The following is a 25,485-nucleotide window of genomic DNA, read 5'->3' as shown; positions in this document are numbered from 1 at the left end:
TGTTTGTTCTGCTTCGCTGAGCAGTATTACACTGATATTCTAGTTCTTCAGCCTCAGACAGCTCAAGTCAGTTCATTATAGTATGCAAGGCTACAGACCAAAATGCAACAGTTAAAAAAAACTCATGCAGTCAGAAAGCAAATTCATTTTGTAACAAACTACACATTAGGTATGTGCTTAGGTTCTTTACATTTTGTGAGAGGATCTTTGCTGGAAAGAGACTACAGTGAGTACTGGTTTCTTGGAAGACACACTAGTGGTGTATAGCCTGGGGACCAACTGGTGGTTGATAGTATGAAGACACACTACTGTATAGCCTGGGGACAAACTGGTGGTTGATAGTATGAAGACACACTAGTGGTGTATAGCCTGGGGACAAACTGGTGGTTGATAGTATGAAGACACACTAGTGTATAGCCTTGGGACAAACTGATTGTTGATATTATGAAGACACACTAGTGGTGTATAGCCTGGGGGCCAACTGGTGGTTGATAGTATGAAGACACACTAGTGTATAGCCTGGGGACAAACTGGTGGTTGATAGTATGAAGACACACTAGTGGTGTATAGCCTTGCGACCAAGTGGTGGTTGATAGTATGAAGACACACTAGTGTATAGCCTGGGGACCAAGTGGTGGGTGATAGTATGAAGACAATAGTGATGAATAACCTGGGGACAAACTGGTGGTTGATAGTATGAACACACTAGTGTACAGCCTGGGGACAAAGTGGTGGCTGATAGTATGAACACACTAGTGGTATATAGCCTGGGGACAAACTGGTGGTTGATAAGTATGAAGACAATAGTGATGTATAGCCAGGGACAAACTGGTGGTTGATAGTATGAAGACACACTACTGTATAGCCTGGGGACAAACTGGTGGTTGATAGTATGAAGACACACTAGTGTTGTATAGCCTGGGGACAAACTGGTGGGTGATAGTATGACGACACACTAGTGGTGTGTAGCCTGGTGACCAAACTGGTGGTTGATAGTGTGAAGACACACTAGTGTATAGCCTGGGGACCAAGTGGTGGGTGATAGTATGAAGACACACTAGTGTATAGCCTCGGGACAAACTGGTGGTTGATAGTATGAAGACAATAGTGATGTATAGCCTGGGGACAACTGGTGGTTGATAGTACGAAAACACACTAGTGTATAGCCTGGGGACAAACTGGTGGTTGATAGTATGAAGACAATAGTGATGTATAGCCTGGGGACAAACTGGTGGTTGATAGTATGAAGACACACTAGTGTATAGCCTGGGGACAAACTGGTGGTTGATAGTATGAAGACACTAGTGTATAGCCTGAGGACAAACTGGTGGTTGATAGTATGAAGACAATAGTGATGTATAGCCTGGGATAAAATGGTGGTTTATAGTATGAAGACAATAGTGATGTATAACCTGGGGACAAACTGGTGGTTGATAGTATGAAGACACACTAGTGGTGTATAGCCTGGGGACAAAACATTGGTGCACTTTCTGTTTTCTTATCAGCTCAACAATGTCCAGTAGAGGCTGATACATTTGCTTGTTGTTTCACTGCTGTACTTCGCAACAATCCACACATATAGCAGTGGTCCGGAAATAACCAAACATGTATACGTCTTTGATATAACCTAGTGTGAACCACACAATCCAGTGACTGACATAAACATCAGTCGCTGGCTCCACACACTACAGGGCACCAACATGAGGACCAAGTTGACCGCCATTTATCACAACAATTGTTTATGATGTCACAATCAATGGCGGATGTCCAAGAACAACAATGTGTACATTAGATGTGTATGATGATAGAGGGGTCAAATTCCGTACTCCCTGGTACTGTTAACAGAGTTATCAGCAACATAATGCAGACAAATTATAATATCACTGAAATACTGGTGACAACAGTTACATGTAACTAAGTCACAATAAATGGATATAAAATAGTTCAGAAATACACCTACCCTAGAAATAAGGTGACATATCATTTGCTCATTTAGTCATGAGATGTGCACATAGTCGACTGTGGGAAGCATTGATATTATAGTTTTAAGTTAGAAATGCTAGCGACAAATAACAGAAACATCTGCTTCCAGACCTTGTTCAAAAAGTAGATTTGTTTTTACAATCTAAGGGAAGTAACTCTGATTAGAATCATGTTCACATGAGACAGATGAGTACATTTTACACACAGCATGAATCATACATAAAATATACCATATTCCATGGTAAGTTAAGTCTGCTATGCCACAGTTTGTTGTTGTTGCAAGTCGTGTGTGGTTACATTTCTCATCTATTAACTCTTGACCTAAGAAACAAATAAAAATTCATTAAAAAAATTCTTAATATATTTTGATATCTTTTGATAAACATGGAAAAAGATGAGGAAGATTTGTGTCAATTTCAAACTATTGTGAAACTTTGATTCATGACGGGTTCACATTGCTGAGTACTAATCCCCTTTTCTTATTTTTTAAAGTCTCATTATGTGCAAGTTTGTACCATCTTTCCATACCTATGAAACGTCTCAGTCAAATGTGAAAATGGATAAGATATGATCACATCAAATCTAAATACATGTGTCTAAGATGAGTCACTAAAGACAATTTTTAAACTAAGCCAAATTATCAGCAAGCCTGGATATTCTTGCTCGTTGTTTGCTCAATCCTCTAAAACCGGCATGGGTCAAAGGATCATGCTCAGTAGAAACACTCTTCCTTTAACATTAGCATTTTGACACATTTAGCCACATCTTTATCTATAGTAAGGATATATAGAGGATACCAAATGACCTTCCATGTAATACCATTTTTATTCAACAAGTTACTGATTTGGTATCAACCGAGTGAAAGCAAGTTTGATACTTAATCTTTCACGAGTTTAATAAAAATGGTATTTCACGGAACCGAGTTAAGTATTCTGTTTATTACACTCCAACATAAATTGATAAACTGCCTACAATGTGATGACTATCAGCTTTCCGTGAATCAAGCAAGATCTAATACCATTGTGACAGAGGTATTACCATTGTGACGTAATAACTGTAAACCATTATGACATCATACGCCCGGCATCATGCCATGTTATTACACAATGTGTAATAACATTGTAGATTTATTAAACAATGATATCTTCAGCGGGCGAGTAATAAAAGTAAGTGTTGAAACACGGATCTAATTCTTGATGTATAAACACATCTCAAAGTCTTTCTCAAGTCTTGAGTTATCTCTGGGTTCAAAATAGCTGGAACATTTTAACATATCCTGGCTTTAAAATCAACCATGGAAGTGGTTGCAGCCTTTCCTCTACATTTTTCAAATGTTTACAATCTGCACGGTATATTCTAGGCATTGGCAGTCCAGTTATCCGTTGCAACTTTACAAGTGCAAGGATCCCATGATTATCCATAATGGGTTGGATCACAGAACCATACTGATCACAATCCTTTGTTTTCAAGAAAAATGCCTTGAGTGGGGATGATGTGTTTCACCAAAACTGAAGCTGTCCAGGGCATGCATTACTTAAGTCTTTCCTTACATTAGTGTTCAAAACAATATTAAACTCAATCACTTTTCCAAAATATTTATTCCAAAATTAATCAGTTCAGAAAGCTGAAAAAGAGATTACTGGTACATGACAAAATAGCAAACATTTCTTTAATATCACAATAACAATATACAAATACATCTCAGAAATAGATATAAATATGTACAAAAATAAGTCTTGTTAGTTACATAGCCACATAGTCTTCAGACACACCACCATCCATCGTTTTATCCACTTTACCATCCCGTACACTATCTGCTGAACGCGGCTTTTTAGCATAAGCATGTAAATTGTAGCGTTCCACATCATCAATGACTCTGAAGTATCTTTTCCCAAGATCCTTTGTTGCAATGGCTACAGGATGTGGCGCCAATGCCTCCATGACTGAGGCAGCAGAAGCCAGAATCTCCAGAGGATTGTCCGATTTAACGTAATGCTTGGTACTGCCGCCAAGTTTCCTTGACTGCCTCGTTTTCCTCACGTCAGTGGTATCATCATGAGGAGTGAATTGTCCCTCCTTGAGATCCTCAGTCCAGTGAAATCTAGACGGTCCCTTTTCCTTGCCATGGGGGAAATGCCAACTGCAGACTCGGGTATTAGGGGTTGGATCAAAGTCATCTCGCCTTAAATGACAAACACAAGAATGAAAGAGAAATGAATTCCACTTTGCATTATGACACAATCAACTGTATTCCAGTGTCTCCTTTCATGAAGCAACCTTTACTAAGGTTAACCTGAACTCCCATTCTTTAACATTGCACTAAGGTTACCTTAGTGACTTACGATCACCTTAGTGATTTGTGAAAGGAGGCCGGGATTTATTACCAGGTTTAGTATTATTTATTAGATGTGTATACTTCCATAATTTGACATTCTGCAGTTTGAACCGTTACAAGTGCAGGGATCCCATGATTATCCATAACGGGATCAGATCCATACTGATCATAATCTTATATTTCAAGAGATATGCCTTGTGTGTTTATCATGGGTTTCGATCGCCTCCGTGGTGTAGTGGTTAGAGCATCCGCCCGGAGAGCGGAAGGTCGCGGGTTCGATCCCCGACCGCGTCATACCAAAAGACGTTAAAATATGGTACTTGTTGGTCCCTGCCTGGCACTCGGCATTAATGGGTACAACAAGGACTGGTTGGCTCGGGGTCAGTATAATGTGTCTGAGTGGGGTATTCATGCTTCACTGTGGCATGGTATCTCGGTGGGCTAGCACTATAAAACCAGCTTCAGTCTGGGCTAGTACAAGCAGCCGCACATACACATACACACGCATGCACGTCGTCATATGAGCGAAATATTCTCAAGCACGACGTTAAACCCAATTTCACCTCACTTATCATGGGTTTCACAAAAACTGAAGCTGTCCAGGACATGTACTTCATGAACAATGTGTTGAACATTGAACCAAAGTTAAGATTACTGTTATTTCTGTTGCAAAATGAAATTAATATAATTACCATGAATACATAAAAACTAAGGTAAATGCAACAAAAGTAACAAAATGGGCAGAATGAGTACAACCTGAAACTGACCCCTCCATAGCACCATAAACATCATCAAACATTTTATCAATCTGACACCCACTTTCGTCAGCATTTTCAATTTATGCAAGAAGACCTTTCAGTTTATATCAGATGCTTGGCAAAATGTCTGGACACATATTTTATGCTACTGACGAAATGTTGGGATTTTTTTTTCCTAATTTTTATCAACTGAAAGAAGTCATCTCCGGAGTCACATCACTTTGTAAATGGTACTCATCTGCCCTGTAAGAACTGACAAACCAACATTTTCCTGAAATATGAATCCTAGCATATAACATACCAGCAAGTAGTTCCAAATCTTCAACAGGGATAATATAAAATAATGTAATGTAATGTAATATATAACTGCAATATAACATCATTTTGTGATGTCATGGCACTGAGTTTTGTCGATGGAATGTACCTGTACGTTTACCCATATATTATTAAGATACTTTAGAATAACTCCAACTATGAATAACACAGGTGTGACAAAAATATACGTTAATAAAGCAAAAGTATATTAATATTTATGGCAAGTAAGAATGCACAGACTGAATATCAAGTTTATATATGTACTCATGGAATTTTTTTCACTGGTAGTCTAGTGAAAGAAGTTTTGGACTGGAACGAGAGAAAGAGTGTGTTAAAATGGTCAAAGAAATATAACCAAGCAGTTGTTCAAATTGCATGACATATTCGAGAATAAATGTTCACTTCAAAATGCTAGACAACCAGATGTTTATCATTTCCTCTCAACGTATTCTTAAGAAGTGCAGAAGTCAGAAAACACCTCTATTCATCATTCAGGAACAAATTCAACATGCTGTACCCTGTGGAGAGCTGGTACCTCACAGCATGACAATGTTTGTCAATTCAATGCCCGCTTATGGTGACATTTTCAGCAAAACAATCAAGTTATATACTGTCTCCATTGTGGCCACCCACTAGTAGCGACCACACATCGAATCGAATCGAACCACACACCTCCAACACAGGTTCCAGCCAAGCCTGAGAGTGAAAGCAGAGTGTGCCTGATAGCGACACCTGGTACCTCCTGAGTGCAATCTGATGACCATTGAGGGACATCTGAGATCCTGACTGTTGTTAATCCTTGACTCAAATTAACCTATAAATGCTGAATTCATGTAGAGCTGGAGGTCTAGTAGGATAATGTTGTAACCCTGGGAGGCATTAATCAAGATTCAAGCCTAAAACTTGGACAAATTTATAAATGTTGAGCAGTGAATAGAAAACAAAGGTAATTCATCAAGTTCTATAACTAAGTGAACTATATTTCCACGGCTCCCACATGTGACTCCATGTCTTTTTCCTTCTTTTTCAACTTGCCCACCATTTGGCATTTCAGACACACATTACACACACACACACACACACACAATTCAGCCAGTCAGAGTAGAGGAAAATTTAGTTTTGTCACAAGAGTTGAGATCAAAATACCAGTAATATTTTTCCCTGAGATATATCCAGCCATTCTTGAAAGTGGAATCAATGGTATAACGGGGAAACCTTTAACTTCAAGTAATCGGTACCTGATAGGGTTGGGTAGTAGTGGTGAGGGTACCTGGGTAACCTTAAAGTGTAAATCCATAACTATGAGGATATGTTAGCAAGACACCATGTCTTGAACTCAAAGATGTGTTTACATAGTGTAATATAACTTGGCAGGTTGCCAACATAGCACGATGCAGGACTGCAATGCCCTTTGATCATATAGACCTGTGCCAGTTATATTCGGACACTTGACGTAATTTCCATAGACATACATGTTAATTTGTTTAATTTTCCGTTGCTTATTTATCGAATGGAAACAATTTAATCAACATATGTACAGTACCGTAAACTCCTTTAACATGGCGGCCTACCTGTGGAACCATAGGTAAGTTGATAAATGTGGTGTCATTAGTAAAATAGTGGTCGGAGAATTGAACTGAAATTATATGCGCAGAGCAGAGATGATTTCAAATTTGCCTGTCAAATTTTACATAGACCCATCTTAAACCAGGGATACTCTACAACACCCCCTTATATAGTCTCCCTGCTTAATCTCACTTCATGGAAATTATTTATGCTACACTGAAATAACATGTAAGTCCATGGAAATTACGTCAAGTGTCCGAATATAACTGGCACGGGTCTGTAGGAAAACCAAGTACCACAACGTGAAGAAATGTGAGCATTAACAGAGTTGAGGGAAGTACCAACCCTGGCAAATGTTCGGACGGCACCCCACCGTTACGCATATTTTCAAGTTGCTACAAAACATACCATGTACTGAAGGCAGGTACGTACAACTACACATTATAATGTTTAAAGTCGCATCAAAATGTATCAACCAGACTGACAGCTGACATGATCGAAATTGTTAAAATTTAATTCATTGGTGTTCCTTACTGAATCATCAAGATCCATTTCCTTCGAGTAGCAGGATTAGCAGGAAACCGATAAAATGACAAATGGGGATTTGTTTCACTTCTATTCCTGCACTGTGGAACGCAACAGTGTGGCATGTTCCTCGCCGTTTGTAACCAACATGTCGTCAAAATGGACCCGGAAGAATCATAGTCACGTGATATGAAAGGTCACCGGAAGTTAAGTGTTGAATTCCAAAACATTACAGGTCAAGGTCACATATAACTCGCCGGGCGTTGTGATCACGTCAGAAAAGCAGTTCGCAGGAGCTGCACAGTGTCGGAGACACGTCTTGTGGTTACCAACAGCTCTGTGGTGTGAGTATTTTTAGTTTTAGCTGCTTTGCAGTAGATGACATAGTTAACCATAAATGCAAATACCACGGAATCTGTCACATCTGCTGTTGCCGTGTTGGTGAGGGGAGGCCGGACTCTAATCTGCAGCAGGTACCAGCAGTCAAGTTAAGCCTGTGATTGTAAAACCGTGGTCAGTAGGTCAGCTAAGAGTGCTTGTGAATTTGTGGTTGTGAGAGTGGTTACTTGTATAGTTAAAAGTGAATGATATACCACCATTTATCCCCAGTGTTTTCCAATTATATGTAGTAAAAACGTTATATTATATTATTAATGTCCATAAGGTTGATAATCAGTAGATAACCAAGAAATAGTAATTTTGTTCCATGTTATGTTGGCCTGATGTTATCAAGAAAATGACACATATTTTATGAACTGACATTCTCTAGCCAACAATAGTTTTGTACCAAATATAGAGATCTTATATGTTTGTAACATTTTCATACTGTGTAACATATTAAACATATGATGAAACATGTGTTGCAATTAATGTCGAACACTTTTCTTTTATTAATGTTTGCATCAGTATGAAATGGATACCACTTTGTTACTGAAAGGTTTTAATTATATCCATGCATTAATATTCTCTGTATGAGTGTTTCAATTATATGCTTCACCTGGTTTAGTAAATGTATACATGTATACCAAATGGTGATCATGTAGTATTTAATGATGCATGAGCTACAGTTTCATGTCAATTATTAAGAAGTTATTGCTGTAATGTAAGACCTCAGATTCAGAATTGTCCTCTGTATACTGCATTTGGCAGTCAGGTATTTTAAACATTGCACTCAGCCAAGAGACTGCCATTACTCAACAACATGAACATTGTTTTATGCTGTCTCGACTAACATTTACTCTGTGAAGATCAAATAGTTTACAAAAAAAACAGTTTTGCTTGGACTGCATTTAATATATTTATTTCAGGGTTGTGTGTTATAAACAAATGCATGTCATCATGGCTATTAAAATTACAGTACATCAATGATTTTGTGTGTTATCAAATCATGCTTCAAATAATGTGTGATGTCACGTCTACCACACTTCCACAATAGTAGTATATCTATATATTTATACAACATGTAAAGTGCTCAGGAATAGCAATAATTTTGCATATTTTAGAATAAGTGTCTTTGTTTGCAAACAAGAGGAAAGTTCTTCCATGTGATGAGCATAACCTGTGGTGTCATTGGAAAGAAACTTCTCTCATGGAATAAGGTGAACAGTGCACAATGAGCTCAAGCCTTGTCAGCTATTGTCTATAATGCAAACAGACAGACCAGTCATCACTCTGTCCCTTTAAATTCTAAAATGTTTGAAAGTATGTGTATCAATTTCACTGAAGAAGAAATTTATTGATCAAGTAAGCAGTTTGGACCTTTATGTGTTAATATATGTCTGTTTATTTTCAGCCATTTATGATATATGTTACTGCTTTTATATAGAATGATAATATTGATATCATTATCACAGATTTCTATTGTTTTCAGGTACTTTAACTATGACAGTTATACGACTTGGAACCTTAGTTTCTACCAATTGGCTCCGTGAGCAGTTAGCCTCAATCCATCACAACACCAATGGGATCCTGCGAATCTTAGACACATCCTGGTTGCCAAAACCTGGCATTGATAGCTACACAGAATTCTATCAAAAGTTAGTATTTCTATTGTCATGATTCTCGGATGTCATTAGTAAATTTACCTGTAATGCCACTTTTAAAACTATTTCAAATATAGCCCATGTTGTGAAAGTGTCTGAATTATCTTTGATATAATAATCTAGTACAGTTTCTTGATATTAATTTCACATGTGCCCTATAGGCCCATTGCTGTCAAAGCTTCAGAAGTGACATCTTCATTTGAACCTCTCATATCTTAATGCAGAAAGGGGTCGGTGGGGTAGCCTAGTGGTTAAAGCGTTGGCTCGTCACGCCAAAGACCCGGGTTCGAATCCCCACATGGGTACAATGTGTGAAGCCCATTTCTGGTGTCCCTCGCCGTGATGTTGCTGGAATATTGCTAAAAGCGGCGTAAAACCAAACTCAGTCAGTCAGTCAGTAATGCAGAAAGTTTTTTTTTGACATTAGGGTGTAATCTATTTGAAAATCTATTTCATCACATTTGAAGTTTGGCTGAAATAAGGTCATTGTGGCAAATTGGATAAAAGTATTCATCGTAATAGAATGGCAATGTACTACCTTAGATAACTGAGTAGTGAGTGAGTTTAGTTGTACGCCACTCTCAGCAATATTCCAGCAATATGGCAGCAGTCTGTAAATAATCGAGTCTTGATCAGACAATCCAATGATCAACAGCATAATCAACGCAATTGGATACGATGACGCGTCAACCAAGTCAGCAAGCCAGAACACCCGATCCTGTTAGTGGCCTCTTACGACAAGCATGAGTAACCGAAGATCAATTCTAACCTGGCTCATCACGGGTAGATAACTGAGGACAAGGGCTTGGCATGAGTCAACCTGAAACTTTAACTGGCCAGAATAGTGATAACATGATGACGCCAAAACACATTTTGGGGCACGCATGCTAGTGCCAGTTTGTAACCCTGTGTACAGAAAGCCCAACCGCCAGATGAACGAATTAGGAAACAGTCCACGAGTGAGCAGCACCAATTATTCTGTTAGTTAAGGGAGGCATGAGAACAAAAATAAATGCTTGGTTATCCATTCAAATGAAATGGAATCACTTAAAATTTATTTTCCTATTATTCATGACCAGAATATCCCTATCCCAGCATAAATTACAGCTCTGCATGGAAAGCTTGTGTGACCTTTGACAACAGACTAGATCTCAAATCAAAGGAAGATGTCTTTCGTAGAGATCTTTGGGAAATATTATGGCTGTTTTTCTGCTGGAAATGTGCATGCTATGTCATTCTGATAATGAATAGGATCCTGCACTCAGCTTTTTAACATGGTCAGGTTGAGTGAGATTGATGTTGTAGACTGGTGCTCATTCAGTCAGCCACTGGTTTGTCTGGCCTTGACTTGACTGTGGCCGCCGTGGTATTGCTATTCATACTCAGGATGGGGACCAACTGATTCTTCAATAATCCTCCCTAGGACATCATGCAATTTTTTCTCAAAATCAGAGGGAGGTCATCTCTAAAGTAAATATGTTTGTACATGAGTGTATACTAGTATTTATTGAGATGGTCCTTTTGGATGTCATCACAAACATGGAACTATAGCAAGTGTGATTCATCATGTACAAGGATCACTTGCCTACATGACGTATTAGACATGGTACTGCACTCTGAACATTGTCATCAAAACAAATTCAAAATTTTATGTACAAGGATCACTTGCCTACATGACATATTAGACATGATTCTGCACCCTGAACATTGTCATCAAAACAAATTAAAAATGATTCATCATGTACAAGGATCACTTGCCTACATGACGTATTAGACATGGTACTGCACCCTGAACACTGTCATCAAAACAAATTCAAAATGATTCATCATGTACAAGGATCACTTGCCTACATGACGTATTAGACATGGTATTGCACCCTGAACATTGTCATCAAAACAAATTCAAAATTTTATGTACAAGGATCACTTGCCTACATGATATATTAAACATGGTACTGCACCCTGAACATTGTCATCAAAACAAGTTCAAATTTTTAAAACACAGGCACACATTTCTATGCATGTAAATATAATCCCTTGAATTTTAATTAATTTGAAATTGTTATGTTTGTTGGACTGTAGATTTTACACTGTTATCGGGCTAGAATAATGGTGGAAGAATATACATGGAAACATCACTAAATGCATTTAACAAGCAGTTGTTATGCTTATAGTTTTCTTATTTAGTCACCAACTTCTAGAATACCAATTAACAGATAACATCAGCTTTCAAGAACATATTCTAACATTTTGACTGTTTATAGAATGTGTACTATTTTATAATATTCTTGTTGCAGAAGTCATATTCCTGGATCTAAACATTTTGACTTGAACCAGTGCGTACAGCCAATGCCTCTAATACCCCGCAATCTCCCGGACCCCAAGTGTTTTACTGACTACGTCCAGGGCCTAGGCATCTCTAGTGATACCCACATCATTGCCTATGATAGATTCAACACAAGACCGTCGGTGCGGACATGGTGGTTGTTCAGGGTGAGTGAGTCAAGTAGGGATATATTGTATATATTGCAATATGAGCTGGCATATTGTGATGTGTAGTGTAATATATTGCAAAACCTTCAAAACTTTAATTTTACTACTGAAGAAAGGTTTCTGTTTACAAATGTCTATGGCCATGAGGTCTAATTGTTTAAAAACGAAGCAATGCGTTGAGACTCATGTGTTTTATTTATTATGACTTTAGTGTTTTTGTGGCATCACATGCAATTTAACAGTCAATACATGTCATGTTAACAATATATTATATTTGGGATAACACTTTCTCCTCAAAGTACAGATTCTAGTACTTTTGGGGGTTGGGTCCCATCTGGGATTTGAACCCACACTCTCAGAGTCCGGCACCTAATATCCAGCACACAAAGTCAGCCCTCTAAGTAACCCACTCACCCACTGAGGCTTCCACAAAATTGGAAGTCGGACAGCTTGTAGTCTTACTGAGAAAAAAGAGGTATAAAGATTACTTAATGCATAATACATAAAAGATGTATAATGCATAAGAATGGTCATGCTTAACGTCACCTGGGTTGCTCATTACTATACATTCCACTTATGACCGTCCATAAATATCGGTTACATCTGTGGACTAGCGACTAAAATGATGCCAACAAGAGAAGATATCAAATATTTATTGCCATAAAGTGTCCAGACGGATGGTAGATGAATTCAAATAAGCTACAATAGGGAAAGTAGTCCATCATCGTCTGATCTCAGGTTATTACCATGGAGTAGCCAATTATGGACCTGAAATGTCTTCTCACGTGTATGTTTGATATCAGGCATCTAAAATCGGTTACTCACCTGCAGAGGTGTACAAATAACTTTAATCATATGTAGACTTCTTTCAAGAATCAAGTACTATATATACTAAATGGATTGCAAGTAAATGTTGGCATTACAATACTCGATGCACTTACCCATGAAAATTTATGCTTGAAATCTGTATTGATGAACAGCCTTTGCTACCCATGTGATAAATGATGCTAAACCTATTTGCATGATACTACTGGACCATGGCTCAATAAAATAATCATGGAAGATGAAGACACAAAACAGGAAGGACCCTCATCAACCTGGGTCCTAATCCACAAAACGTTCGTAGCGCTACGACATCCGTAAGCCTAAGATAAGCAATAGATTTACGACAGGTCGTAACTTTATGAACGCTTTTGTAAATCGGGGAATATGAATGAAATTATTTTTTGTGATATTCATTTTATGATTTGTTTCTTTTTAATCTGGTTGAAAAAATTAAAACAATGTAGTCCAACGTAGTGAAGCTCATAAAATCTACTATATAACAGATCACGCACTTATTTTACTGCTTGGTTATAGGAGATACTGACCACTTACAAACCAAATACTGATTGACAATATTTGAATTTTCTTTTTTCAAAATAATTTGTCTGGATTTGATGGAAAGAATAAATATTATCTGTCTGGATTTTTTTGAGGTAGAGATTCACATCAGAGTGATAAAACGTCTGTCTTATAACAGTGGTATATACAATATAGTGACCAGAACAACGTGGACAGCAATTAACATTAGTCCTGTTAAAGATATTTCAGTTCATGAGTGAGTGACTTTAGTTTTACGCCGCACTCAGCAATATTCCAGCTATATGGCAGCGGTCTGTTAATAATCGAGTCTGGACCAGACAATCCAGTGATCAACAGCATGAGCATCGATCTGCGCAATTGGGAACCGATGACATGTGTCAACCAAGCCAGTGAGCTTGACCACCCGATCCCGTTAGTCGCCTCTTATGACAAGCATGGGTTACTGAACATTCATTCTAACCCGGACCTTCACGGGTCTTCAGATCATGAAAGTATGAGTGTGTCTCATTACACTGATTCAAGTACCATATTTTAACTTCTTTTGGTATGACGTGGTCGGGGATCGCACCCGCGACCTTCTGCTCTCTGGGCGGACGCGCTAACCACTACACCACGGAGGCGGTCGGAAATGGAAGAATCACAGGTGGCCCAACAGGCTAAGTCATAGTTGCAGAGCTGCATGCCTTAGTTTCTAGCATTAGCCAGTCTTGGGTTTGTTGCTAAAAACCCTAGGTTGGTTAGCAGCATGTTTGGTGCATCCACCAAGTGTAATTGCCTGAGACAACTCACATGTCCAGACATGGACTACTCCACTCTGACATTAAACCAAACTCATTTGCTATGTTTTCACTCCACAGTTAAATTTTTCACTATTTAAAACTGGAGGGGTTACTAGGTCTAATGCTTGGGTCTGCGCGATTACACTGCCATATATAGATCTTAATATCGAGTGGCTCCAGTGGTTCGCAGGAAGGAAACACAACACTTACCCACTTCCTGCTGCTTGTATTTCAAGGAAAAGTAGACTGTAAACAGGGTTGTGTTGATCTCATCATTTGGAAAAGTTGCTTTAGATTTGATGAGGGTTGTTAAATATTAATAGCGAGTGAGTGAGTATGGTTTTACGCCGATTTTAGCAATATTCCAGCAATATCACGGCGTCGGACACCAGAAATGGGCTTCACATATTGTACCCATGTGGGGAATCAAACCCAGGTCTTCAGCATGACAAGCAAATGCTTTAACCACTAGGCTACCCCACTGCCCTAGATGTAGGATGAAAATGAAACCCTATTTGGTTTGTAGATTCAACATTTGAAAAATGGATCAATTATGTGCATAACAGGGTCCTCCAAATATAAAACTGTGTAAATTGTTTCTACAGTAATGCACTTTTAAAATTAAATGCACAGCAGGCATATATATTTTCAACAGAATATTCATGGCTAGTGAAGCAAAATTGGCTATGGCTGACTGACAAGGTACAGGATGTAAATGTGGAGTTCTAGTCACCAGCTGTTGACATTTTACTCAACCGAAATCTTGTAGATTACAAAGCCAATTTTACATGTTCATTCTTTTTTGAGGTATAAATAGATCCAAGGTTGTAAATGTCAGGCTATTATCTACACTCTCACTCACTCACTCACTCACTGAGACTAATCATGTTGATGCTATTATTGGCATGAAAAGATTGCATTGTTAAACATATTATTAATTTCATATTATAACTAGTGCTATGGATGCAATGAACCAATCCAGTTAATCTGGTATTACTATCTTAGATATGTGCAATATATGAAATATACTTTAAATGCATGCTCAATAACCCTTGCAAAACATTCTTCAAAACTTATTAACAAACTTGCCCACAGGTTCTTTGCACTATATGACAATTAGACTATGTCTTAGCAATAAGAAGGGTGTATATAATTCATAGTTTTTGTCCGTAATATTAAATATTTACAATTCCAAACACTTGAGGGCAGTGGGGTAGCCTAGTGGTTAAAGCGTTGGCTCGTCACGCCGAAGACCCGGGTTCGAATCCCCACATGGGTACATTGTGTTAAGCCCATTGTCCCCCCGTCGTGATGTTGCTAGAATATTGCTAAAAGCGGCGTAAAACCAAACTCAGTCAGTCAGTCAGCCAAACATACTTGGCCAATGATTTCAATTCATAGGGCACTTATTACGTAAATATGCTTCACTTATATTTTGGGGACACAGGAGGCCTATGTGCCAAAGGTACTGCAGTTCACTGTACAGAGTTGCATGAGAGGAACCTATGAATGTGGCCGATCCCCGACCGCGTCATACCAAAAGACGTTAAAATATGGTACTTGTTGGTCCCTGCCTGGCGCTCAGCATTAATGGGTACAACAAGGACTGGTCGGCTCGGAGTCAGTATAATGTGTCTGAGTGGGGTATTCATGCTTCACTGTGGCATGGTATCTCGGTGGGCTAGCACTATAAAACCAGCTACAGTCTGGGCTAGTACCAGCAGCTGCATATACACACGCATGCACGTCGTCATATGAGCGAAATATTCTCAAGCATGACGTTAAACCCAATTTCACCTCACCTCACCTATGAATGTGGTTTGAACCCTGTGGGTGTGTCAGCAGCCGACCTGTGCTAATACTCAGTCACTTACTTTTTTCATATTTCTTCCTCATCATGCACAAATATTCATATGGACAAGTCCTATATATATAGATATTATTATGTTACAAAAGTTCATGTCATTGATGACAACAATTGTTCTTTATTAAAAAAATATGCACTTTGCTTACAAATAAAATTCCACATGCATTTATTTAGTATTTTCCTAAATTTTGTAATATCTTATCATTAAAATACATGGGTTTTTTATGAAATTCCTAGATTTTGCATTTTCACTTCTTGAGCTAGAACAGAAAGCATCTGCCAAGGGAGCTGACAGTCAGTGGTTCAAACCCTGGCTATGACATACCAAATGATGTTTAAGTAATGTTACTTGGTGTTACCCTGCCTGGAACTGCCTTTTTCATATACAATACGTTCATTGTTAAAAATGCTTTAAAATAGAGCTCAGTTACAAAAGAGTGTATTGAAATTGTTTGTAACCATAGTAACTGGAGTTCCTGACATTGTTTTCAGTTGTATGGCCACAATAGGATATCGGTGCTTGACGGAGGTCTGAAGAAGTGGGTGGAGAATGGATATGAAGTGACAGACGAAGAACCTGAAGTCAAGGTGAGTAGGTACCCTTGTGACATGGACAAGGTGCCACATTTTGCCCCCTTCCCATAATTTCTAAGCATAATTTTAAGCATAATTTACTGTACAAATTTTCCTGATCTCTCTCTCTCTCTCTCTCTCTCTCTCTCTCTCTCTCTCTCTCTCTCTCTCTCTCTCTAGTGACCTCTCTCTCTCTCTCTCTCTCTCTCTCTCTCTCTCTCTCTCTCTCTCTCTCTCTCTCTCTCTCACTCACTCACTCACGTCCCTAACAGTGTAAGAATTTACATCGAAACATCACTACATACAATAAACAAGAAGTTGTTATCCATAAAGTCATATGCTTCATAAGTGGTTCTTCTCTCTTCCTCTGAGAAGCATCCTATAGATGCAGGATCATCTCTCTGTCCAGCTAGCCCCAAGTTATGCAGAGTTGTCACTTGATGGCTCAGGTTCATTCAAGGATTCCATCTAGGACTCGATGTTATCCCATCCCATCATGGCCCTGTTGCTATGTAGTAATCAACTGCGCTACATCGTTTATGATGTCGGCAAGAAAAAATGACCAGTTCCTAACATCAGCCGTCAATCTGGTGTGTCAACATACAAGCCTCCTGTCGGCAAGCCTCATCACTTGTGGGAGCCTTAAGACATACACCTTGCTTCAGGACAAGATTCTTTTCATGCCCAGCCTAGCATGTCATGTCTTCTCCCCTCGGACGCCCAGCATCGCCACTGAAGAGGAACTGGGCTTTAAGTGGAGGGATGAGAGGATTTCTGTTCAAATTGCCTATGCATGGTATGTAGTGACAGTGATGACTTAGGATCTGTCGTCTAGCAGGTTGGGCTCTCCATCAGCACCCATCTTACGACAAGCATGGGTTACTGAAGGTTCATTCTAACCCGGACCTTCATGGGTTTGGTCAAGGGGATTGCCCCAGTTGTCAAGGTCCTGCCAAGCAGGACCAAAACCCAGTGTATTGAGTCACTAACAATAACAGGCACCTGGGTTAGTCAGGCCATGGTGAGAGTCTGGACACAGGCAATAATCCCTGAGTGGACGTGTGAAACTATCTGTCTTGCATGCCAACTGAGTGATTGAGTATGGTTTTACGCCGCTTGTAGCAATATTCCAGCAATATCGTGGCAAGGGACACCAGAAATGGGCTTCACACATTGTACCCATGTGGGGATTCAAACCCGGGTCTTCAGCATGACGAGCGAATGCGAAGTAGGAAGGCTTTTCCTATTCTCGCGGTACTTACGGATATCAGCTGAAAACATAACATAGACAATTCTTATCGTATTCATGCTTGTTGTTTTTAAATGAAGTGCCTTCTCGTCTAACATGTACATCTATCAGCTGCCAGATCCATCAGGTGAATTACCACTCGTGAGCCTGGTGATAAACAATGCCATCCGCCATTGATGAAACGAGGCTTTTCCCATTCTCGCGGTATTACCAGGAATTAACGTTATTGAGTGTTTGTAAGAGCAATCCTGCCGGAAAGGGCGGGAAAAAGTAATGATATGTCCAAGTTGGTATAAACTCCCCAAGATTTTGATCACTCACAGACTTGGGCCACTTCCTAGTTAACAGTCGGTGATGTAAACAACCGCTAAGTGTCGCGCATCAGCGATTTCGGCAGAAAACGTGTTTACCGCAAGAATAGGAAACCCGCGAGAATAGGAGATGGACCTATACAAGCAAAAACGTTTTACTTTGAAGTGACACAAAACCAGAGAAACAATCTGTATATAAATCTGAACTTTGTTACACAATGAATAATACTGCTACATGACACTTACATTCATGTTTCACACCCTACATACCTAGATGACCCTTCCATGATGATGCTGAACATTTATCATTCTGTTCATATCAAATGTATTTGGTCTCCATTAGATCTATTGTGTGCGACTGAAAATATAAAGCATTAACATATAAACTGTGTATTAGTTTCCAAAAGTCACGATCCATGCAGACATGTGTGGCAGCTGTATTATGTGCATTATAACATGGAGGTGAATCATGCCAGCACACTTTCCAGCACAGTGTCATGGATGTTAAATTCATGATTCCAGATGGCAACCAGCATTGAACTATGGCACGTCTTATTAACATAATAATGACATCCCATTCTGACAAAATGTAATATATATTCCACTAAATTGACTTAATTTGATTTGGGGATTGTTTTTCGGGTTCATCCTGATTATGTTTGTATTTTTTTAAGTGCCACGCACAGGTTGATACAATAGGAACATGGTTGAAAACATAGTTTGCTAATCTTCTAAATCACTGTTGGGTAATGTTTAAAATGTATAGCTACTGTTTAATTCCTACTGTCTAGACTTCTAAATATGTGCTGTTTTGCGAGTATTGTAGATAACAGGGAACTATATAGAGGATATTGCCTATGTCATACTATGTTTACGACACGAGTGCCTAAATATTGGTATTTCCTGAGCAAGAGCAAAGAATATACCGATATTTAGGCACGAGTGTCGTAAACATAGTATGATATGGGCACAAATATAATATTCTATTTATTACCGAAATCATACAATTGAGGAAATTTAACCCACATCTACTTTCAAAACAAAGGCTGGCTACCCGCCGTCGCTGCATGTAGAGCATAACATCATAGGCGAAACGAGTCATCATAGCATTGTTCATGAAATCACGTCACCATGACAAAGTGATATTTTGCCCTAGGGCATCATATGAAAAATATGAACCCCGAATAATTAGTGATATTCAACCTTCTTTTTGCTAGTATTTCTAATGTTGAAATTAAGCATGAAGGTAAGAAACATGCAAAATAATATGGATGGTGAATCATACAGAGTACATGGGTCAATGAATTCATGTTTGGTAATATTACCCAGTCATTCTAGATATACTCTGGAGTACCTATTAAAAGGTGAGAATCCTCCATTCGGTACCCCTTGTGATGAAGGAATCATGTTCAAGCTTGTCCTGCTTGACTTCATCTTTAACATCACAAGGGATCAATATTTCAGTGTGAAAACAATGAAGGATCTTGTTAACCATGTTAATTATCATTTAATATTTGTTTTTAATAGAAAGAAAATTGTTTTCAAAATAATATCTTTTGTGAAAAGATTAATGGTATTTTCTGATTGGTAGTATAAATTTGCAACTGAGATTGTAAGTGGCTGTATACTCGAGGGTTTTGAAGTAACATAAAGTTATTGTCTTCCTGAGAGGGTACCTAAGACCAAGATCATGCATGTAGCAAACGTACTGTAAGTCCCCATGGTCCCTAGTATGGTGATCCACCTTCGTTTGTTGGCAATCTATAGCCTGTTTCTATATTGAATTGTCTTCAATAGTTAAAAAGGTTTAGATTGACATACTATTGTTACATCTATATCTGTGATATTCTAGTTCTTAATGCTGTCCTACTCTGACACGTTTTTATTAATCTAACTTTATATATTATAAATGTATAACTTGTTCTAGTCACGATATGGCTGAAATACTGCTGATGTGACTGTATATCTTAACTCACTCACTCACTATTACACTGAAGGCTTATTCAGACACATGTCAAAACTCGACATGTCTGTTTCAGAGAGGGAATTTTGAAACTCGTCTCAATCCCAATCTGCTGCGTGACTATGATGCGATGGTTGACAATGTCCAAACAAAGCGAGAACAAATAGTTGATGCCCGTGATGTGCCGAGCTTCATGGGAGAGACAGATCTGCCTCCAGGTAGCTGTGTGTTGATGTCTTCCTACCTCGGGCCAAGACATCCCACATCATTGCATTCTTATGTCATAGTTTTTCTATCTTGCAGTTTGCTGATATTTTCCAAGTCAGGTAGCATGATTAGCTTTGGAAGGTCATACTATAAATAGACATAAAGATGCTAAGTCGGTTAAAAGTTCAGGAAGTGAAATTATTTAATGATGCCTGAAACACATGTTACTTTGCCTCTGTTAACCAAGCTTGATTACATGGTATTGTTACTTTTAATCTTCTATCATCATAAGGCAGTTTGTCTTGTATGATTCCCAGGGAGTTGAGAATGAAATTGCTCACTGATCCATTGATCAGGATAATACAGTTTAACTTGCTTTAGTTTTGGATCTAATGCATTACTAATATGCTCTGTTGTTGTTGTTGCTGTTGTTGTTGTTGCTGTTGTTGTTGTACACATGCAAGGTAGTTATTCAGCCTATGGAACATGGTGTAGTGTTTCTTTTCACTATTAATACAGTGAATATTGTGTTTTGTCCAGAGATCAAGTCAGGTCACATTCCTGGAGCAAGATGTATTCCATTTGAAGATATCTTCAATCCTGATGGGACATTCAAATCTGAAAAAAGATCTGAAGAAATGTAAGTCTACATGCAAGTCTCCTGGCCTGATAACCTGGGCCTACTTACACAAAGCAGTCTAAGCGCTATGACTATCTTAAGTCTGCGTTAGAATATGGGAGTTATGATTATCATAGCACTAAGATTACTTTGTGCAAGTGGGCCCTGATCCTCAAACTATGGCTGAGGCCACTGAGAACTTAATCTTGCCCAGAATCCCAAGCAGACAACATACAGTAACTACTTCATGGGTTTGTCTACACTCTGTTCCACCATAAGCGGAATACATAGACAGGAGATGAATTCATAACAAAATTAACTCATATCCAAGGAGAAATATCCACTCATGTACAACATTCATGGTGAATTTGTAAACAAAATGCTAAACTTGGGGATACAGACTTACAAATTGTTTCAAAACAAAACTGTAGCTTACAATTCTCCCCTACCCCATGTCCCACCTACTGAGGGATCCCTTTGTCCATTTCAGAATGGACGAACTCGCAGATAATTCATTTATACTATTTGTGGTATTTACAAAGGATCCTGTGAAAGACATGCTAATCTGTACCATATTTGTTTAACTGAACACTTTATTCACAAGAAACAGTTGAAAGAAGACACCCAGAAACATATGCAAAACCTGCAACAAATTAAAATGTTTTTTACACAGCCATATGCCTTCTTGTACAAACAAAGGTAAATGAAAGGCATGAATATTTCGCTTTAATAACACATGTACATGTCCACAAATCACTTCCAGTTTGTTCTGAGGCTCACTGTATATTGTGTCTATGGGTTGGCAGTGTCTACAATATCACTACATACACATACCGAGTGCTAATATACTGTGTTATACACACTGATGTGATCTACTTTTAGTCAAGCAATGAAATGGGGCCATATAGAACTCAGCCTGACACAGTGCAACAATAATGGGACCACCTGTAAAATCTGATTTGAAGAACTGTATGGAGTAGATGGATGCAAGGCTGTAGAATCATTCATAAGAAAAATAGCTGTCGTTTTATTTTGTAGTCTTAGCCCTTAGCACTTGTTGGTCATTGGCATGATGCATTGGTTACAAATGGCTATGTGACAGCCAGTGTCGCGAGTGTCCATGGACCACTTGATCAAAGACACCTTGTCCATATGACCCTGTTAACCCCATCAGCAAGCATTTCTTCACCGAGATGACTCTAGGTCCTGTTACAGTAGCTGGACTAATAATTGGATGTATGCAATATTACAGGTGATGGATTGGTTGGTTGGTTTGTTGTTTTACGCCGCACTCAGCAATATTCCAGCTATATGGAGGCGGTCTGTAAATAATCAAGCCTGGACCAGACAATCTAGTGATCAACAACATGAGCATCAATCTACGCAATGGGGATACAATGACATGTGACAACCAAGTCAGCAAGCCTGACCACCCAATCCTAGAGATGCCAACCTCTAAGATTTTATCGTAGTTGCTACAAATTTTAGCCTCAAACTATGACAATACGATTGCACTAGAAATTCTATGAAATTTGAAGAATATTCATTACAATTCAGATATATAGACAAAAACATATATTTTCATCGATTAAATACATTTTTGCCAAAAAGAGAAGGCAAGAAGAAATGTAATGCTGATAATTTGGAAATCTGCTTTTGAATGAAATGTGAAATTACAGCTTCACTCTTGATTAGTGTTATATTATCTTTCTCTTACTCCATCATGATTTTAAGTATAAAGTTGACTACTAATTTTATGGTCAAACTACTAATTTTGATCCTTGAAACTCCTATTTGCAACATTTTGTGGTTGACATCTGACGACAAGCATGGGTTGCTGAAGACCAATTGTAAGCCGTACTTCACGTGTCTACAGGTGATGGAGGAATGTAGAGTGTGCACACCAGTGGAGTACTGAACTTGATCTGCATTCATCTTCTGGCTGTTATGTTGAAGTTGCTTTCAGAAAAGGTTCTTGTATGTTGGATATTGTCAGGGTGTTGTTGACGTGATAGAAGCGTGGTCCAGACTGGCAATCAGTGTGTTTTTATGCATGTCTGTTAACTCTGAGAGTTATCTCCCTTACAGTATTTGACCAGGCTGGCATTGACCTTGGCAAGCCTCTTGTAGCATCATGCCTGGCGGGACTAACAGCGTGTGGCCTTTCCACAGCCGCTCACATCCTTGGGAAGGAAGTTGTACCAGTCTATTATGTGAGTAGAAAACTCCTAGTGAGTGAGTGAGTGAGAGAGTACTGTTTTAAGCCGCTTTTAGCAATATTCCAACAATATCATGGCGGGGGACACGAGGAATGAACTTCACACAATGTACCCATGTGGGGAATCGAACCTGGGTCTTCGGCATGACGAGCGAACGCTTTAACCGCTAGGCTACCCCACCGCCCAGAAAACTCCTAGATTCATTCAGGGTCAGAAGAAAATCAGAAAGCTTATAATAGGAGGGATTTGCTGTGAGGTTTGGGGGAATTTTTTATTTAACACTGCAAACTCAGCAATATTCCAATCATATGATTATGGCTTGTAAAGAACCAGATAACCAGACAATCCATCGATCAATCATGGCACGCATTGATCCAGCATCAGGTTATGATGACACACAATTAACCCAGTCACCAAGTCTGACCGCCCAATCCATTAGGTCATCTCTTTCAACCAGCATTGGCTGTTCTCACCCAGATAGATTCTTCTTGCCCATGAGGGTTTTCCTTAGCGTCAAAGATCCACATGCAATGGGTACAAGGTGTAAAGGCCATTGATATAATATTGCTGACCTAAGTTGATGTCAATCGCTTTGTATCCTACACCTGGTAAATACAAAATACTTTTGACTTTCTGTGGTATCTGATTTAGTATAAACATCCGCAAATGATCACATCACAATCATACTATTTGGTTAATAATTGATTATACAATGGATAAGATTAATCTGAAAGTAGATTTTCAATCAAATCTCTGTGCTAAAGCTAAATCAACAGTCTTCTGGTGGACAACTCCAGCAAAGAGTTGAACATACAAATAAAATAGCTTCTTGCAGAGAGAAGAACATTATTATCATGAATCCGTATAGGGACTTGACAGGTTTATATACCGGGTACTAATCACATCCATGGATAGTTCATGTGTGCATTTGTCCTTTTTACATTTTGTTTAAAAAATAAAATTTGAAAAATTAAATGCCTCTGGATACATTGGGAAGAAAATGTAACAATTATGTTCTTGTGCACTTTTTTCTATACCCATGTTTCATCACCAAATGGAGCCAGGAAGAATATGTTTAGAAAATCTGTGTACCTGGACTAGCTAACCTTTTTAGAACGTATGTCCAGTTACATGTGCAATATCTTACTTAAATTGCGGCATCCAAATAACAAATCACTGTGTAATCAGTTTTAACACACTGTGTCAAAGGTAAAAGTACAGTCTGTTAAAGGTTAAAGTCATTTGACTCTAAGCCTTGATGTCCTTTATTCATTTGAACTAGCATATTCATACTGCAATGGATTAGAATTAAAGCATGAGCTGAAAATTTGCGTCGCTTAAAGTAGTGAGTGGTCAATTCATTGCAGATAATCTACAGTTGAAAAGAGTAGAGGGACATCATAGCTGTAGTTTGATTGACTTGTTGATGTTGTACCTCTGGTAAACACCCAAAGATATTCACACTGATAGACAGCAAACCTTATGCCAGAAGAGTTGTCCCCCTTTGACTAAGATGGTTGTGTCTTTTCAGGGCTCTTGGATAGAATGGGGACAGAGAGCTGACGCTGATTTGTGTGTCACTGGCAAGTGATAGCAGCCATCTCTAGGATCTGTACTGACAATATATGCAATAATCATACTATGCGATTTATTTACTGACATTTAAACGCAATATTCAAATTGATTTTCTATGCAGAACATGCACTGAACTGTTAGATCACTGTGATAAGGTCCTTGATGTTGATGTGCCATGGCCTGTATCAAGGGCTGTTTTATGCAGTAAACACGGTTGTGTCTTGTACACCCTACTGTAGTCATAACCATATATAGATATTGTATGCATGGACTTTTCAGTCCCCACTGGATTCTGCGATTCCGCGGTCTCGGAATATTTTGCAGAATTCACCTCCCAGTGCAGAATGTCATCAAAGCCGCGGAAAAGCAATTTCCATGCAGAACACGTGCAGAATTTGCAATTCCTTGCCGCAGAATTCATAAAATTACAAGCAGAATTTTGAATAACAGTCGACTTGTTTACAAATCATCCAAACTTCGAACATGTCATTCAGCGAATCCCATTCAGCCAGCTAAACCAGGTGTTACTAAAAGTTGGGTAGGCATTTTTAAACGTTCATAGTGTACATCATAATCGTTTATGTTAGTCATGTGAAGTCTAATAGTTTTGATCTGAACTATAGCACAATACGGAATTATATGCCTGAAATTATAGTACGAACAATTGGTATTATTACAAAACATGAATTGGCAACAAGCGTTATATTAACAATCATATTCCTCGTGCCAGTACTAGTTGTA

The 25,485-nt window shown here is 38.7% G+C and overlaps 2 protein-coding genes across 2 annotated transcripts; one reads left to right on the top strand and one right to left on the bottom strand.

The window, feature by feature from the left end:
- Positions 1-3,562: 3,562 nt before the first annotated feature.
- LOC124285349 lies at positions 3,563-7,654 on the bottom strand. The gene is made up of 2 exons (XM_046721561.1): positions 7,492-7,654; positions 3,563-4,165 (listed from the first exon to the last, which is right to left on the bottom strand). The coding sequence occupies exons 1-2, from the start codon at positions 7,605-7,607 to the stop codon at positions 3,727-3,729; spliced, it is 555 nt and encodes a 184-aa protein (XP_046577517.1). The 5' UTR covers positions 7,608-7,654; the 3' UTR covers positions 3,563-3,726.
- A 69-nt stretch (positions 7,655-7,723) lies between these two features.
- Positions 7,724-24,975, top strand: LOC124285350 (thiosulfate sulfurtransferase-like). Its single transcript, XM_046721562.1, has 9 exons — positions 7,724-7,826; positions 9,353-9,518; positions 11,822-12,017; positions 16,521-16,616; positions 20,201-20,342; positions 20,872-20,971; positions 22,298-22,305; positions 23,039-23,163; positions 24,701-24,975. The coding sequence occupies exons 2-9, from the start codon at positions 9,364-9,366 to the stop codon at positions 24,758-24,760; spliced, it is 882 nt and encodes a 293-aa protein (XP_046577518.1). The 5' UTR covers positions 7,724-7,826; positions 9,353-9,363; the 3' UTR covers positions 24,761-24,975.
- The last annotated feature ends 510 nt before the right edge of the window (positions 24,976-25,485 follow it).

This window comes from Haliotis rubra, unplaced genomic scaffold (genome assembly GCF_003918875.1).
Source record: "Haliotis rubra isolate DU_JTF1 unplaced genomic scaffold, ASM391887v1 Scf36, whole genome shotgun sequence".
Lineage (NCBI taxonomy): Eukaryota > Metazoa > Mollusca > Gastropoda > Lepetellida > Haliotidae > Haliotis > Haliotis rubra.
This window is presented reverse-complemented; position numbering and strand designations above follow the sequence as displayed.